Raw genomic sequence first — 15,623 nt, forward strand, 5'->3', positions numbered from 1 at the left:
CAACACACAGCAGCAGATTTTCGATTCCATTACTCTCTCTGTGTTACTTTGAGTATTCTGTGACTCGTTTCTGTGCTCTGGTCAGCTACCTTCGCCGCTTCTAGGCCTTGTGAACACCTGTACCATCTCTGTAAATTATTTTACTTTCTTTACCACACAAGGGCTACAATAATGCCGTATATGTACGAGCCCGAGTACACCGAGGAGGAACTACTGGAAAGGCAAGCACGCGAAAACGATGGGGATTCGGACGGCAGTTGGGAGGACCAGTCAACGGATGAAGAGCCTGGACCATGTCGCATGGACGGCGTCTCCACCTGGTGCACGTGCAATCGGTGCGAGCTAATGTCAACTGAGGAGGAGAATTGCTGCTGCCGTGAAAATTCCGGGTGCTTGGCCTACATTTCGGAAGGCGAGCCAAGTCCGCAATGCATCACCGAGCTGCCAGAGTTCAGGGAAGCCTGCCTCTCACGGACCGTGTTGAGGATGATGATGGTGCTTATGCACGAACTTCGCGGCACTGCTCGTCCGCGTAATCCGAGTAACGAGTAAGTATACTCTGGTTGTGATGTCAGTGATGCCACTACTATTTCATGGTCGTATCCCACATATAAAATTACATCTACATATCATTCGAACGCATGTAAATTGGTTCCATATTGTGCATTTTCTAGATAGAATTTTTTCCAAAGCAGAATGACATTTTTTACCTGAATCGACATTGATAAGAAAGTTTTGTCATTTTAATACAGTTTGCATCTTTCTTTTTCACAGGTGGTACAGGCTGGTGGCCTACCGTTGCTTCACTTGGTGGCTTCACGGGAGGCTCGGACACCGCGTTCGGAGAGTAATACCTGCCTGTGCGGTACTTGCCATTAGACAACATTTCCCCAGCGACAGTGGACAATACCGCAGATTTTCCCTGGATGTGCTGCAACCGGAACTTTACAATGTGTAATGTTTATTATTTATGTTCAATTGAAATTAAGATCTAAAATAAAACCCAACATATATTTTAACAATGGTTGTTTTGATTTTTTAAATGAATCTAGTGTGTCTCCATTGAATAGTCTTCCTGTGCCTTGTCTTGTCACACCACATGTCTCCGGCCAGCATCCTCCCTCACGCTGGCCGCCCACCTTCAATCCACATAACCGTTGAACCCCTATGCAGCAGACATACATATGTTATTTTGCGGGTTGGCATCAAGCCTCCCGGCCTTGCCTCCTCCCCCAAAAATACTTACCACACCACTTTGTTCAAGCGTTGGCAATAAAAGGCCGTTGGATTTTATTGATACAAAACATGGTTATAGGTAAATAATCAATATGGTTGATCATAATAAATCATCCTTTTGGGCACCGGGTACAGAGATGACCCCCTCTGGCCCGTGCCGCCTTGCCACCACAGGCCAGCCTGCTGCTGACTAACTGCCTAGGTATCCAGGGTCTCCAGGGTGAACTGCACCCATATATTCTCCTGGGAGGGTGAGGTATTTATAAACTCACCCCCCTGCCTTCCATGTACTAGATCCTGCAGCCTGCCTCTTACATGCAGTTAGATGGCCTCTCCTTGGTGAGGCCCTGCGGCAAACGAGTCTTGTCTGCACGACCACCGCCCCAATCCACCCCCCGCCCTATCAAAGGCAGTTCGCACCGGGGTACTTGCGCTGGCAAGTGGAGCTGTCAGGGAGCGATAAAGGCCAAGAGGTGCCAAACACCATGTACACTTCAAAGTGGTCTATAGAGCATGGGTTGTTGTTCCCATGTCTACCTCCAGACCCCGTGTCTCCTGCCAAGCATCCCCCCTCACGTTGGACGCCCCCCTGCAATCCACATAAGTGTGTCTCCATTCACGAGTCTTCCTGTGTCTTGTCTGCACGACCACCGCCCCAATCCACCCCCCGCCCTATCAAAGGCAGTTCGCACCTGGGTACTTGTGCTGGCAAGTGGAGCTGTCAGGGAGCGATAAAGGCCAAGAGGTGCCAAAGACCATGTACACTTCAAAGTGGTCTATAGAGCATGGGTTGTTGTTCCCATGTCTACCTCCAGACCCCGTGTCTCCTGCCAAGCATCCCCCCTCATGCTGGACGCCCCCCTGCAAACCGCATAATGCCACGACATATTCACGTCATTCATTCACAAACACACCCGTTTCGAATTCTTTATAACCCACTTCATATTTCTAATGAGAACTTCTTTGCGCTTTGCTAGTCAACCCGTGAAGGTGCTGGTTATCTGCTCTTCGTCTCTGTGAACTTCCGTGACCACTTCGAGCAAACTCGTCAGTTTGCAACCTGTGAACTGCTCCCTGTTCTACGACAAGAAACTACTCTGATCCCTGCATCTAACTGTTTGTTCGTCAAGGTAAGGCCATGTACCATAATCATTTTGCGTCCAATTTTTTAATTTATATCTATTTACTAGTAGGCATCAAATTGCATCCATGTTTTCTTTTCGTTCAAGACAGTACATGCAAGGAACTAGTCACATGTTCTGAGTTTAGTCAAATTATTTTTCTATTTTTTTAAAGTTATTCAAATACTTATCCGCATGTGAATAACGTGTATAGTTCCAAGAACCAAAACGAACCTTGCATTGAACCTTTTATGTGTCATTTAATTTTTTAACACATTGGTATTCATAGAGAATTGTTGATCTTTACTTTTCAGAACTTTCCACAATGCCTGCCTGTTCCATTGGCGGTTGCCCTTCGAAGACCCATAAAAAATCTGAAGGTACTATAATGCATGTTTTCCCTAAGACAATAGATCAGATAAGAGAATGGGTCCGATATTGCGGATATCCACCGTCTGAGCTTGAAAGTAGAGTCCTAGAAGTCTTTGCGGACAAGAGGGGTGATCGATACCGCATCTGCAGCAGGCACTTTAGCTCAGACATGTACTCCACATCATTGCTAATAAAGAAGAACACACCGCGAGCGAAGCGAAAATTGCTCTCAACCGCTATTCCCACTCTATTCGTCCACATCCCTCCACTGGTGAGTCAAGTTTACGGATTTAGCTCTCGGCCTTGCGGTAGTGTGTAGCATTAGCTAACAATAATTTCCCCATTTATGTATCCACTCAATATGAAGGCGGAAGATTCTCCATCCGTGTCGTTATTGCAGTCATCAGCCACTTCAAGCGCCTATCGGGTAATCTTACTTAGCTATTCTGCCACTGACTTGTTTTAGGCATGTAAATCAATAGTTTTAATTTATCGTGTAATTATTTTACCTAATGGTACACCCTAGTACTCGTCCTGTAGTCTTTGTTTTCAGTTATAATTATTGTTATCCAAAATAATGAAGTACTGTCTTTCAGGGAGATGCTGAGGAGTCCAACGCATTGACGACAACCGTTGATGTCACTCAGATGCTCGAGGTACGTTTCCGGACAGTTCCATCGATGGAGATCATCAGATCTTGCATTCTTGTAGCGTGATTGTTACACAAAATGTTTCTTTCGTTTTTAGCCATTGATATGTCCTTCTGTCGTCGCCCTCCTATGTGTCTTCTTTTTTCAATATTGTGTTCATTACTAATGAAAGTCCTATGTTTCAGGGAGTCGATGGAGCATTAGTCCAAGAAGAAGGGGGAGCATGCAGTTACGGGTCGGCGCAACAGCTTGCAGAAGTGTGCACCGCAGTTACAGCGTCCCTTGATGTTCTTATGCATTTCGAGGTATGGATACTGACAGTTCGATCAAGCGAGATCATATGACGTGATTACATCCGCTATACTTCCTTCTTTATTAACGCAAGTACTATGTTTCAGGGAGATGACGGAGCTTCTTCTACAAGAACATCACCCCTAGTAGTTGATGCAGATCTCTGGGTGGTGACACTTCCAACGATCGAGCAAATCGAATCATATTTACATATCCATTACTTATTTTAGACAACTGATCATTTGTGCAGGTCTATTTAGATGAGCCGTTGACGCCTGCACAAAGTTTATGTTCTTTTTAACAAAATAGAAAACCATACTAATGCAATTACTGTGTTTCAGGGAGTTGCTGAAGCGTCATCTTCAATAATATCATCAATGGAAGTCTATTGCGGAGCCCGAGGTATGGATCTTGACAGTTCCATCTAACTAGATCAACAATGCGTGAATAATTGTCGTTTGAATGTTCTACACAATGCGTTAATTCGTGTTTTGCTATTGAGATGTAAGTGGGTATTGGTCCCCAAGTACATTTTGTGTTTTCAATATTATTATACATACTAATGAAAGTTCTATGTTTCAGGGAGTCGATGGAGCGTCAGTGCGTGATGGATGTGCTTATCATGAAAATATAGTCGTTGCAGCGCAAGAGGAAGTGGAGACATGCACACACGAGTCGGAGCAACAGCGTCCTGATGTTGAAGTTCGAGGCAAGAAAGTTTCAAAGAAAAGAAAGCAAAAGGTGGTTAGTGTCCTGGTCACTATATTATGTTGTTTTTCACTGTTAATAGTTCAATACTGTAAGTTGTGTTTAAACTGAACATCCCTTTTCCAATCTGTCCTCTAGTTGCGAGTGGGTGTACGAACTAGATCTACACAGACAGTGAAGCGAACGAGAGATGTTGCTTGTCAAACCTTTTGGCAGGGACTTGAGACTGGAGATGCACCGTGCCAATGGGAAGAATATGAAGTGATTGACAACGGAGCTATACCACCACCAGCCATTGATAGTGAATGTCCTCCTGGTAGTTCGGATGCAGTCGGAGATCAATTCACAGAATCCACACCCGCAAAAACTAAGACCGCGAGAAAGTTGAAGAAATTGTTTTATTCACCCATCGCCAGAGAAGGAACAGATGTTGCAATGGAAGAGAATGAAGTGGACGACAATGAAACACCATCAATATCACTGAACATAGCGGAAGACGATATCAGAGATTCTACCTTTCATGTGAGTGACATTTCCTCAACGTTACAGGCCGAACCAGCTGGGATGCAGAGTGACAGTATAAGGAAAGAGGCCAAATTCATTGTATTCGATAGTTGTTTGTTTGATATTATTATTAGGATGAAATGTGGGCATTCGGTTGGTGGGGAAGTATGTGGGGAGCCATTGATTAATGTGACTCGTGCAATTCGAGGCACTAACCTTAAAATACATGCCACCTGTACAAAATATCATCCTTTCTCATGGTCTGCACAACCCATGCTGGGGCAACTGCCAGCAGGCAATCTACTTTGTGCAGCGGCCGCACTTTTTAGTGGTTCAAGTTTTAAAAAGTTAGAGTATTTCTTTCAGTTTGTGGGAATCCATTTCATTGCGAAAACTCAGTTCTACAAATACCAAATCGATTATCTATTTCCAGCCATTAGCGAAGCTTGGAGAATGGAAAAAATGTCTATTGATAGTACATTCGCGGGCAAACGGTTCAGGCTAGCCGGTGATGGACAGTGCGACAGCCCAGGATTTTCAGCCAAGTACTGCACCTACCACTTTTAGGACATGGAAAGTAAGAAAATTGTGAGTTCGGTGGTCGTGCAGGTGTCACAAAGTACATCCTCAGTGGCCATGGAGAAAGTTGGCTTTGTAGCATCATTGCAAGAACTACAATCGCGGGGAATGGTGATCGACCTGATAGCCACGGACAGACACGTTTCAATTGCCAAGACAATGAGAGAAGAGTACAAAAATATAAATCACCAATTTGACGTATGGCATCTTGCAAAAACAATCAATAAAAAAATGTCGGCTGCAGGTAAAAGAAAAAGATATGCAAGGTATTTCACAGTGGTCCAAGTCAATCAGCAACCATCTTTGGTGGAGCTCAAAAACATGTGGAGGGTCGTTGGAAATTCTACTGGAAAAATGGCGGTCAGTAATGCTACACTGTAGCAACATTCACCGCTGGACCACAAACCAACATTTCCACAATTGTGAACATGGCCATTTGTCCACAGAGGAGGCACGGAAGAAGAAGTGGTTGATTCCTTCATCACCCACTCACAAAGCCATTGAAAAGATTGTATTTGATAAAACTATAACAAGAGATGTGAGGGGACTCACGGAATTCTGCCACACAGGAGATTTGGAGGTGTTCCACAATATGTGCCTAAAGTACAGGCCAAAACGATTGCATTTTGGCATGGAGGGCATGATAAATCGGACTCTTCTAGCGGTCTTGGCACATAACCATAACGTTGGCCGTCAACAAAGTAGGACGACCGGAACTTTAGGGACGCTTCGCTACAATAAGGCCTTCACTAAAAGAAGTAAACAATGGGTGATCAAACCAGTGTTTGAGGATATGCAATATGAGTTTATTGAGAGACTTATTGTTGATGTCCTAGATAGGCACATACATGGAGTTGTGAACGAACCTGTGCAGGGGACAACTGCATTGCCACCCAACATTGCCTCTGTTCCATGTCCACCTAAAGCAGAGCTCATTGAGAAATACACCTCACGGTTTAAATGATTGTAATTTGATTGTCTGTTCTCTCGAGTCTCCTCATGTTGCAGGCCCATTGAATATGTGTATCTACGTAATGTGTAAATAAAAGTGATTGCTCAGTGTACATGCAATGTGTCTCTCCACCCTTGCCCCTCCCTTCACCGTGCAGTTGTGCGAACCACCCGGGTGTCACCTGTGACTTTGCTCTGGAGTCTCCTCATGTCGCAGGCCCATTGAATATGTGTAGCTATGTATTGTGTAAATAAAAGTGATTGCTCAGTGTACATGCAATGTGTCTATCCAACCTTGTTCATTTGCGCATTAAATTAAACCAAACAGTAATATAAATCATTTTTCAAAAAATATAGAATGTCTCCGTATTTATGGTTCTCTGGGGCTGCAAATGCACGCAGACAAAATGCAAAGATGGAGTGTAAATTTCAAGTCCTGTGAGATGGCCTTACACTGAATGTAGCTAACTAGGAATGTGTGCTCGTTCAAAGTGAAGGTCAGCTGCTTTGATTTTTTGCTCGGGTGCCGGAATGGCCCACGACTCAGTATAAGGTTCTATTGTTATTTGACCTTGACAGGCCGGGACCATCCCGAAAGACTTCTTTTTGGGGGTGTGGTGCAATAACGTAAACGATAATAAATATAATTTCAGAAACGAAAGCCATTTAATGTTTGTTCATTAGAAGAAATAACGTCGGCATAGAAGGAGTGGTATTTCGGGGCTGCCCTACGCACAGACACAATGGAAAATGCAAATATAATGTAAGTAACTCTTTAGATGAGTTTATACCGCAATTTAATTACTATACAGTAGCTTTAAAGACGGGTTAAGTTGTACTTGTTCGTTCTATGTGGCATATTGTTTTGTACCGCGCACTATCTTGAGGAGAACCATCTCCTTTTACGGAAGCACCTCAAAACCTTCCTCTTTGCTTCTGCTTTCTCTCTCCCTCTCCCCTGCTACAACTGGTCCACTGTCTGCGACCTCGGTCCTGGGCCCTTCCACTCTCCACCTGCACTGCCTCCCTGTCAACCCCTGCACTGGGGGACTGTCTCAGTATCCTACAGCCCCCCCTTCCCAGCACTTGTTCTGCACTTACCTTGCACTCGCCACCAGCTGGCCCTATGTATTTATTATTTTATGCTACTTACCTTGTACTCCACTTCCACCCTCCCCTTCCCCTTGCACTTTTACCTTCCCCCTACCCCTGCACTTGCGCGATCTGAATGACACCTGGCCTAGTAGGATCGTTGTCTGTCTTCTCCTTGTCCCCCCCCCCTCCCTGCCTCGCCACGCCTTGAAACACTTGTGTATAGGCGCGTTGCAAATGCCATATTATATCATATCAGTGACGAAGTGGTCCACTGGCGCTCAGGCGGCTCTGAAAAAGGCGGAGGAGAGGGGGTGGGTTACTGGAAATGACGTATAATACCCAGTTGCACTGTCCTAGCTATGAAATAATTTCCCGACCTAATATATAAAATGAATAATTTTAATAAAGATCTGATGGTGAGACTAATTTCATTTTTTATGTTTTTAAAACAGGTACATCCTTCATTATTGTATGAGTACCAGACACCGGCGGATGGCTTTTACAACCGCCAGTTGCTTCTCCGCGTGAACAACGTTACCACCCTGACCATTTTATGGGACGATCGCCAAGTACAAGTATGCCCTTACGCGGTACTAATGGCTAGATGCAACATACATACCGTTGTGGTGGCCTAGTGCCTCGTTGTTGGAACAGCCATGCGATTATCAGTGCGACCGAAGAGCTTATTTTATCGTAAACCAACACCCTGTGTACTGCACACGAACATCGCTTGCCTCAAGACGAACTATTTTGGATCGAGAGCAAAGAAAAATGCAAATCGCTGAATATTCTCTAAACATTTGATGTCAAATAAATGTACTTTACCAATTTACAATCTTGCGGTTTGATTTAAAAGTAAAGTTTCATATTCCGAATTGTGGCACGCTGTGTTGTGAGCTGATCTGTGTTGGTTTCCGGGATCTGTGTGGAGTCGCGTAGAAGACGCCTGGGCGCGTTTGCCTACGCAGCACAGTCACGTCACGGATAGAGGCGGGGAATATGAATGTTTTGATAAAGTCTGTTTCAGGGGCGGGGGATATGATTTAGTGCCGCAAACGCAGGTGAGCCAGGTCGATGGGGGGAAATGATAGGATTATCACAAAATGGCGGCTGATTTCGAGTGCATTAATGGACGAAAAGTCGGGTAAGGTCCATAGGAAAGTTTTCTACGATCTACCGATTTATGCTTAAAAACACATGGCCGAACCGTAGGGACAATAAAAAAAAAGTCCCGGAACTATCCTTTAAACATGTGTATTTAAAAAAGGAACAGCATGCTGCATTTTTCATTGTTCCCCAAAGATAGCTGGTGTTTACCGGGTAATGCCTAATGCTCAGAGGCCCCCTTTAGTTCACATTCAAATTAAGTGGGAAGCCCCACTAAAGCCCAATGATATTAATATGTATTCACTGAGTGCAAAGTTTTACATCTAACCTTCCAACTACAGAACATAATCTCAGACTACATTTGCGTCTGAGAAGAATACTTTTTAGCGTTAACTACTCCAAAACCCTTTAAACTGATACAAATAAACGGGTGTGAGATTCAAAGTGTGTGGCTTTCGCTAAATTGGTGAGACTTACACGGTAGTACTACTGTACTTTCTCTCAAGAATTCTGAACAACAGAACTTTGTGTTTATAAATATTCAACCTTCCTAGTGATAACAGCTAGACAAATATTGCTGCAATGCCAAAATCCCAAACTTCCATTAAGTGATGCAATGTAATCAGCATGATAGGGTACAGACTGAATCCGATACACTCCTACACAGTGGTGCCTGGTGAATCTTACGTTGGAGGGGAGTAAACGTTACCCACAAACATGCGCGAAGGTCCCAGCAGAGTGAGGGAATCCAAAACAACCAAAGCAAGTTTGGGGGTTCTCCCCCATGATAGCTTTTTTTTAAAAAAAATTAAAAAAATAATAAATAATGGTGCACTTTACAGCACACTTTTGGTACAAAAAGGTGGTAAACACCCGCACAGTTTTCAATTAGTTTTATAGGCCAATACGAAAACATTCAATAGATGCCACGTCATCAACCGCGCACAAGAGCATTTTCAATATGCCTTTGCCCAAAAATATGCCAGAATAAAAAAAAAAAGGCACGATTACTGTGCCCACATGTCCATACTGGCTGCACCAATATATGCCAGTATTCCCATAGGAGGACATACTCATGTTTACTTTTGCCATCATGACAGTAAAGATACTATAACAGTTAACGCTGGCACTGCGAATACATGTCAGTATCACACACTCTGGTTGGCTTTGCAAGTAATATAAATGCCATGCCACAGTAAAAAACAAAACATGCCCAGACCCACTGTACCAATACCAATATGGCCACATAAGAACACTCATGTTGGTTTTTTCCCCTTGGTGCCAGTAAAACATACGACGCAAAAGCCAGTCTGAACATATTTTCATAAAATGTTCATACTACTGCACCAATGTAGGCCCGTATGGCCATCTAGGAAAACTTATATTGGCTTTACTCTTGATGGCAGTTAAAACATAAAAAAAAACCAAAAAAAAAAACACTTGTTCATTTAAGCAACACATCCATAATGGCTGAATTTATGTAACCCTCTCCCCACATCAGCCCAATCACGTTATCTTTGCCCATTAGTCCAATACAGACTGGCCTCCCCAATCCCTCTCGGTTATAACTGATGAGTGAACAATATCTTCACTCATCAGTCATCTCACAAAGACGCACTGCTCACATTCTATAATCACACAGCACTACAACACTCTCACAGTCTCACCTGCACTTGCTCAGACACGCACGCAAATTGAACAATCCACTTACCTTCAGGCAGCGGCAGTGATATCCTCTTTACAGGACAGACTACAAGGAGGCCCGAGCTCAGCAGCACAGGTCATTGGTCAGCAGATTTCAACCCTCCTTTCTACTTTGAATCTGGCTGGGGTGGAGTCTGAGTGATGACCTTAGCCTGAGGCCAGAGAGTGAGACCTGGAGAAAGATGGGTTGAGGGGCTTTGGCTTCCCTGTACAGGCTAGATTCAGCACCTGTTCAAGGAAATAAGTGCTGCGACGTCAGGTGACGTATCTCTAATGTCTTTAATAGGGCTGTACATGATAGTGCAGTGCAGGGGACTCCTGCACTGGCCCATGTGAAGCACTATAAAAGACAGTGGGATGTGGGAAAAGCAACAGTCTTTGCATTTTCAATAACTATTGCATTCATATTTTAAGAAATTTACATTATGAAAAGAAAAAAAAAAACTTTTTTGTAGGTTAGTGGTTTAATGGGCAGAACTGAGGCAGTCTACTACATTAAGTGGGCGACCATTAACACTACCTGTTGGCAAACACTAGCACCATCTATGGAGAGACAGCTCTACTCCCACAACAAGAAATAACTTTTCACAAGCAAATATTTAAAGCGCCACGGACACCAACTCTGTCACACATTTATGAACATTGAGAACCCCTGACAACGCTGTTCTAATATCCCAGATTTCAAAGGAGCGCGGGGGGGGCTAAATATTTCCAACCAAGTTTTAATGCTTACACCTCTACTGTAGATGTAGTCTTCCAAGTAGGTCTACATACACAAAACACCAAAGAGCCACCTGTTTCAAGCACACTGCCATTATTTATGCATGCATTGAAAATAGCTCTTTAATAATACCTGCACACAAAGAAAATCAACAAGACATTATTTATCAAGTCCAACAGGGACACACTATTGGAACCCATCACATTTCAGCCCTGTGCCACTACACAGGCACCTATAGATAACACTTCATGTCAATGTTGCCAACTCACCTGCTCATGGAGGTCCACCATGAATGGACTCTGCTGGGGTGGGTGAGTGGCTGAGTGAAGCATTCCTGGGAGAGTGCTGGTGAGAGCAAAGGCTTGATGCTCATCTACAGAAATGAAATGCTGGGCAAAAGCCGGACGTAGAAAACTTTCATCCTGGGCAAAGAGGCCCTGAAGAGGTCGATCACGTCTTCCCCACTGACGCCTCACAGGAGGGCTGCATCACCGCAGAAAGAAACATGAGGAGAAAGGGGACAGGGGTTACAACGATGTGAGGGAGACCAATACTTCAAAACACAACAGCTATATTGCAATATGCAAATGAAAATGGACCATAGCTCATCTAGAATTATTAGTGGCTATGTACACTGAGGGGCAGACCCATACGAGCGCAATCGTGGCAACTTCCTAATTTTCCTTCTCGCAACTTTGAAATGAGTTTGTGACCTCAGCAGGTTCCACAATGCTCTATACTGCTCTCCAGTTACCAATAGCACACTTGCACGGGATTGCATCATGGATTTCAACTGGAAGTATAGTGTTCTGAAAACAACATTGACCATAAGCAGTTTTGCCCAAGTCAACAGAACCAAATCCCATGCAGAAAGATCACAAGGATACTTCCATCTGCTGTTCAATCATCTGCTCCCAAGCACACTGCGCCATAGAAAATTAAACAACTCTGAACATGGCAACCACAGTATTTCCCAACCATGCAGCAGTCCTGTGTATGCCCACCAAGGCTACACTGCTGAACTATGGGTAAGCAAGGGGATATAACCAGATCTGACAAAACGGTCCTGATTTTCTAACACTGAAGAATGCATACACTAACACTTGAGTACTCCATGCTATCAGCCAATCAATAAGGGCAAAGAAGAATGGAATGACACCAGCAAGATCAACAAACAAAATTGGCTTTGCATTAAAATTACAGAACCGTTACCAATTAGAGGCTTCCAAGCCTGGTGCACTGAGCCCCTCCAGGATGGCCAAATGGTGTTAAACTCAGGCATGGCTGTCAAACAAACTAAATCGATATCTTCTAGATAATAAAAGATGCCTCCCAAGATGACAAAATCTCTCTCCCAAGATTGCGGCAATTGGAAGTCTCAGTGATCACAATATGCTAATTAGGCAGGGCTTACCACAAGTGCTTTTTACGCTGGCCTCACCAGAATATGCCCTAGTCCTAATCAACCTTAACTGACGGTGCCTGGGCCCGAATGAGGGTACCATACCTTCGCCCGAGGTGTGTAGGGGTGCTGCAGAGTCCCCCAAAGAATCGCCGCTGGTTAAAGGGGGCTGAGGGTGGCCGCCTATTCACTGCCAGTTCCCATGGTCGCATTGGTGACGTCGGGGAGGCGGAAAGGCGCACTGGTCCTCAGCTTCCGAGTGTTGATCAGACACCGGTACTTCGGATGTGCTCACTTTCGGCCTGTTAGAAATCAAAAACCAGTGACACTCAACCTCATGGCGAGAGCCTCATAGGTCAGATTAAGTATAATGCTTGCAAAAGCAAAGGTGCCACATGGCACAGGGGTCTCAAGCAGATCAGTTCTTCAATCCACACCTACAGGTGGTCCAAAAAACTAAAGACTCAGATAGGTCTCACCAACTCAAAGTGTTTACAGGTGCTCTTCACACACATCTTGCACACCTCAACACGTACATCAAAGCAGCCTAAACACGAGGGGCAGGTGAGCCTTTTCCAGGTATGTAGAGTAGGCGATAGGACAAACATTTTGGAGCTCTTCTGTTACCAAAGCCCCAAAACACGTGATTGAGACATAGAAGGACACAACTACGACTTTAAGCCTTAGAGAGCATCCCAAGCCAGGTTTTCAACCAATAACAAAAGGGATCTTGATATTGGACTTTGAGCGCATTTATTTTTTAAAGCTTACACTGGTTTCTTATTTTCAGATGCATCCAGCCATCTCATAGAATGTTGCCACTCTCGGGGGAAAATTGTGCCGGCTCTCAAGTTCATGTGGAAATTATTCAACCAACATTTTCAGTATGTTTTTCCTCATTGTTCCAGTATCATTTCTATCCTCTCTCACTTATTTACAATTTGTAATTTAAATCACATCAGCAGGCCATGCATCCTAATACACAAGTCAACACAGCAGTAAGAAAAAGTTGAATAGTCCTAAATAGTTTAGCTTGTTGCTGCGCCAAGGTCCCTTGATGAACCGGATAATACATTACGGCAGGTTGTGTGTAAGCAATGTCCACATTTTGTCACAAGGATTACCCAAGAAGGAAACAATTGTGTTTACACACAAGATGCCATGTATTCAACCCACCCCCTAGAAGAGTGAAAAGAATTCCATCATTTCAGGTCCACCAGATGCCTGCGAGAGGGATTATGAAACAAAACAAAACATGAGCTCCAACTTCAACCGATTTAGTTAAAAGTGCAAATATCTTTTCCATTACTATTATGTCGTAGAACTGTCCCCATTCTGGTTGAATCCTATTCTGAGCCAACACCAAAGGTGCAGCAAATTAGAAGGCACGCAACTAACTGAACAGGGATTTACACTGCCCTCCACTGGATCACACAACATAAGCGCCAGTGGATCCATTGCAATTGTGTTCTATATATTTTAGTAGGTACTCCACCAAAAAGGATACGTGTTTCTTTTTTTTTTATTGCGTTTTTAGTACACAAAGTACTTTTACACAATACTTACTACATAACCAGCAAAAAAACACACATTTCATCATTTACTTTCCCACATAGACAATCCAACATACACACACAAAGAAAAATGTTAAAACAAAATTTCATTAGAAATTCTCCTATCAAAACTCTCTCATGGTATCAAATCCATATCCTCTGTAATGTCACTCGTCACCTCCTTAATTTTATCAAATTCTAACACCAAAAATCTCGCCAAGGCTAAGGTAAGCGACAAATGTGCAGTCATAATTCTGTGCCATACATCTTTTACTATGATTTCAGAAGAAGAATTGATGAAGGGTTCAAAGCTTAACCTTGTATTCATCATCGACGGAACAAACAAAACTAAATGCTGCAGTGATTCCAAAATAGTGCCACAGAGTCTACACAAGCGCAGTTCTGTAGGCATACCCAGTTTTGGTCCAAACACCCCCAATGTTGGTAGACAGCCTGAAATGAAGGTAACCATCTATCAGTTTGGCCAAGGGAAATCTTTTCATATACAATCTAACCTCTGTCAGAGGCAGGTACAATATATCATGCTCTTAAACAGTTTCAGACGTCCTTAATCCTGGATGTCAGCTGTTTGGTCCCACCTTTTCACCTTCTTTTTCAATATTTCATTGGAGTCGGAACTGCTTACGTCTAGCAGACTCATGAACAGCTCACATCTTTTCCTGAATCCATGTAGAAAGGTGTTCGATTCCCCTACCATCATGGTATTCAAGTAAAAGTCAATGTGTGGTTTCTCTGCTTTTGTTATCTTGAAGGAGAGAAAGACTGCGCTTCATAAACTTCATAAACTGTGCCCATCACAACACCAAACCCGCTCCAATCTCATTACACTCACTCGGACTGATTGGGGAAGGCCCAGAACTTGTTTGAACAATCTGCCTTCAAAGGTGTCAAAAACATCCTATTCGTGACCCTCATTAATTCACGCGCATACAAAATGGTAGCAGAGATCTTTGACCTGTAAAACTCGATTAAGGTTAAGAGTGAGTAGGCACAGTCTATTCTTGACAGATTTTGCCAAAGACAGACACGCTCCCATGCTCCCACTTTCCCTTCCATTTCCTGTATTTTTTATTTTTGTTTAAAGGATATGGAAAAACTCAAATATCTAATACAGTCCACCTTCGCAACTACTGCGTCATTGATCTTCCAAGTGTAACTTTTCTGTTTCTTCCCTTTACTACAGGTAATAACATAGGATTTAGCAGGGTTTATTGTCAACTTGTTCTGGGCCAGATATTTCATTGCACCTGACAAACACCTCTGCAGCCCTGCTGGGTTATAGTCCACAAGGACGAGATCGTTGGCGTATGCAATGCATCCCAACCTCAGAACCATCCACCGTCGGGCACACCCCCCCCCCATGCCCTGGATGACTCCCACAAGTTCTCCAGATACAAGTTGAAAGAGTCGGTGCTACCACACACTCCTTTTGAAACTCCTACTGCCCTGGAGAATTTACCTGCAAGGTTTAGCCTCACCTTCGTGGTGTCGCTTGTGTAGAGCATTTGGATCATTGTCAGTAAGCCCGGATCTATGCCCCATCTCAACAACTTACTGCAAAGCCGGGCTAGGCATTGTCCAACGCAGCCGATAAATCAATGTCAGCTC

The 15,623-nt window shown here is 43.8% G+C and overlaps 1 protein-coding gene across 7 annotated transcripts in view; it reads right to left on the reverse strand.

The window, feature by feature from the left end:
- Positions 1-15,623, reverse strand: part of RNF44 (ring finger protein 44) — a 763,073-nt gene that overhangs the window by 583,116 nt on the left and 164,334 nt on the right. For 4 of the 7 annotated variants that reach the window (XM_069651462.1, XM_069651464.1, XM_069651465.1 and 1 more), the window contains exons 2-3: positions 12,547-12,743; positions 11,309-11,522 (exon numbers count right to left, since the gene is read on the reverse strand). In XM_069651462.1, coding sequence (XP_069507563.1) covers positions 11,309-11,522; positions 12,547-12,653 — 321 coding nt within the window. In that variant the 5' untranslated portion in view covers positions 12,654-12,743. The remainder of the gene's footprint in view (positions 1-11,308; positions 11,523-12,546; positions 12,744-15,623) is intronic. The other 3 variants (XM_069651466.1, XM_069651467.1, XM_069651468.1) reach the window with 1 other exon arrangement.

Source organism: Ambystoma mexicanum, chromosome 3p, assembly GCF_040938575.1.
Source record: "Ambystoma mexicanum isolate Mex_15411 chromosome 3p, UKY_AmexF1_1, whole genome shotgun sequence".
NCBI classification, from domain to species: Eukaryota; Metazoa; Chordata; class Amphibia; order Caudata; family Ambystomatidae; genus Ambystoma; species Ambystoma mexicanum.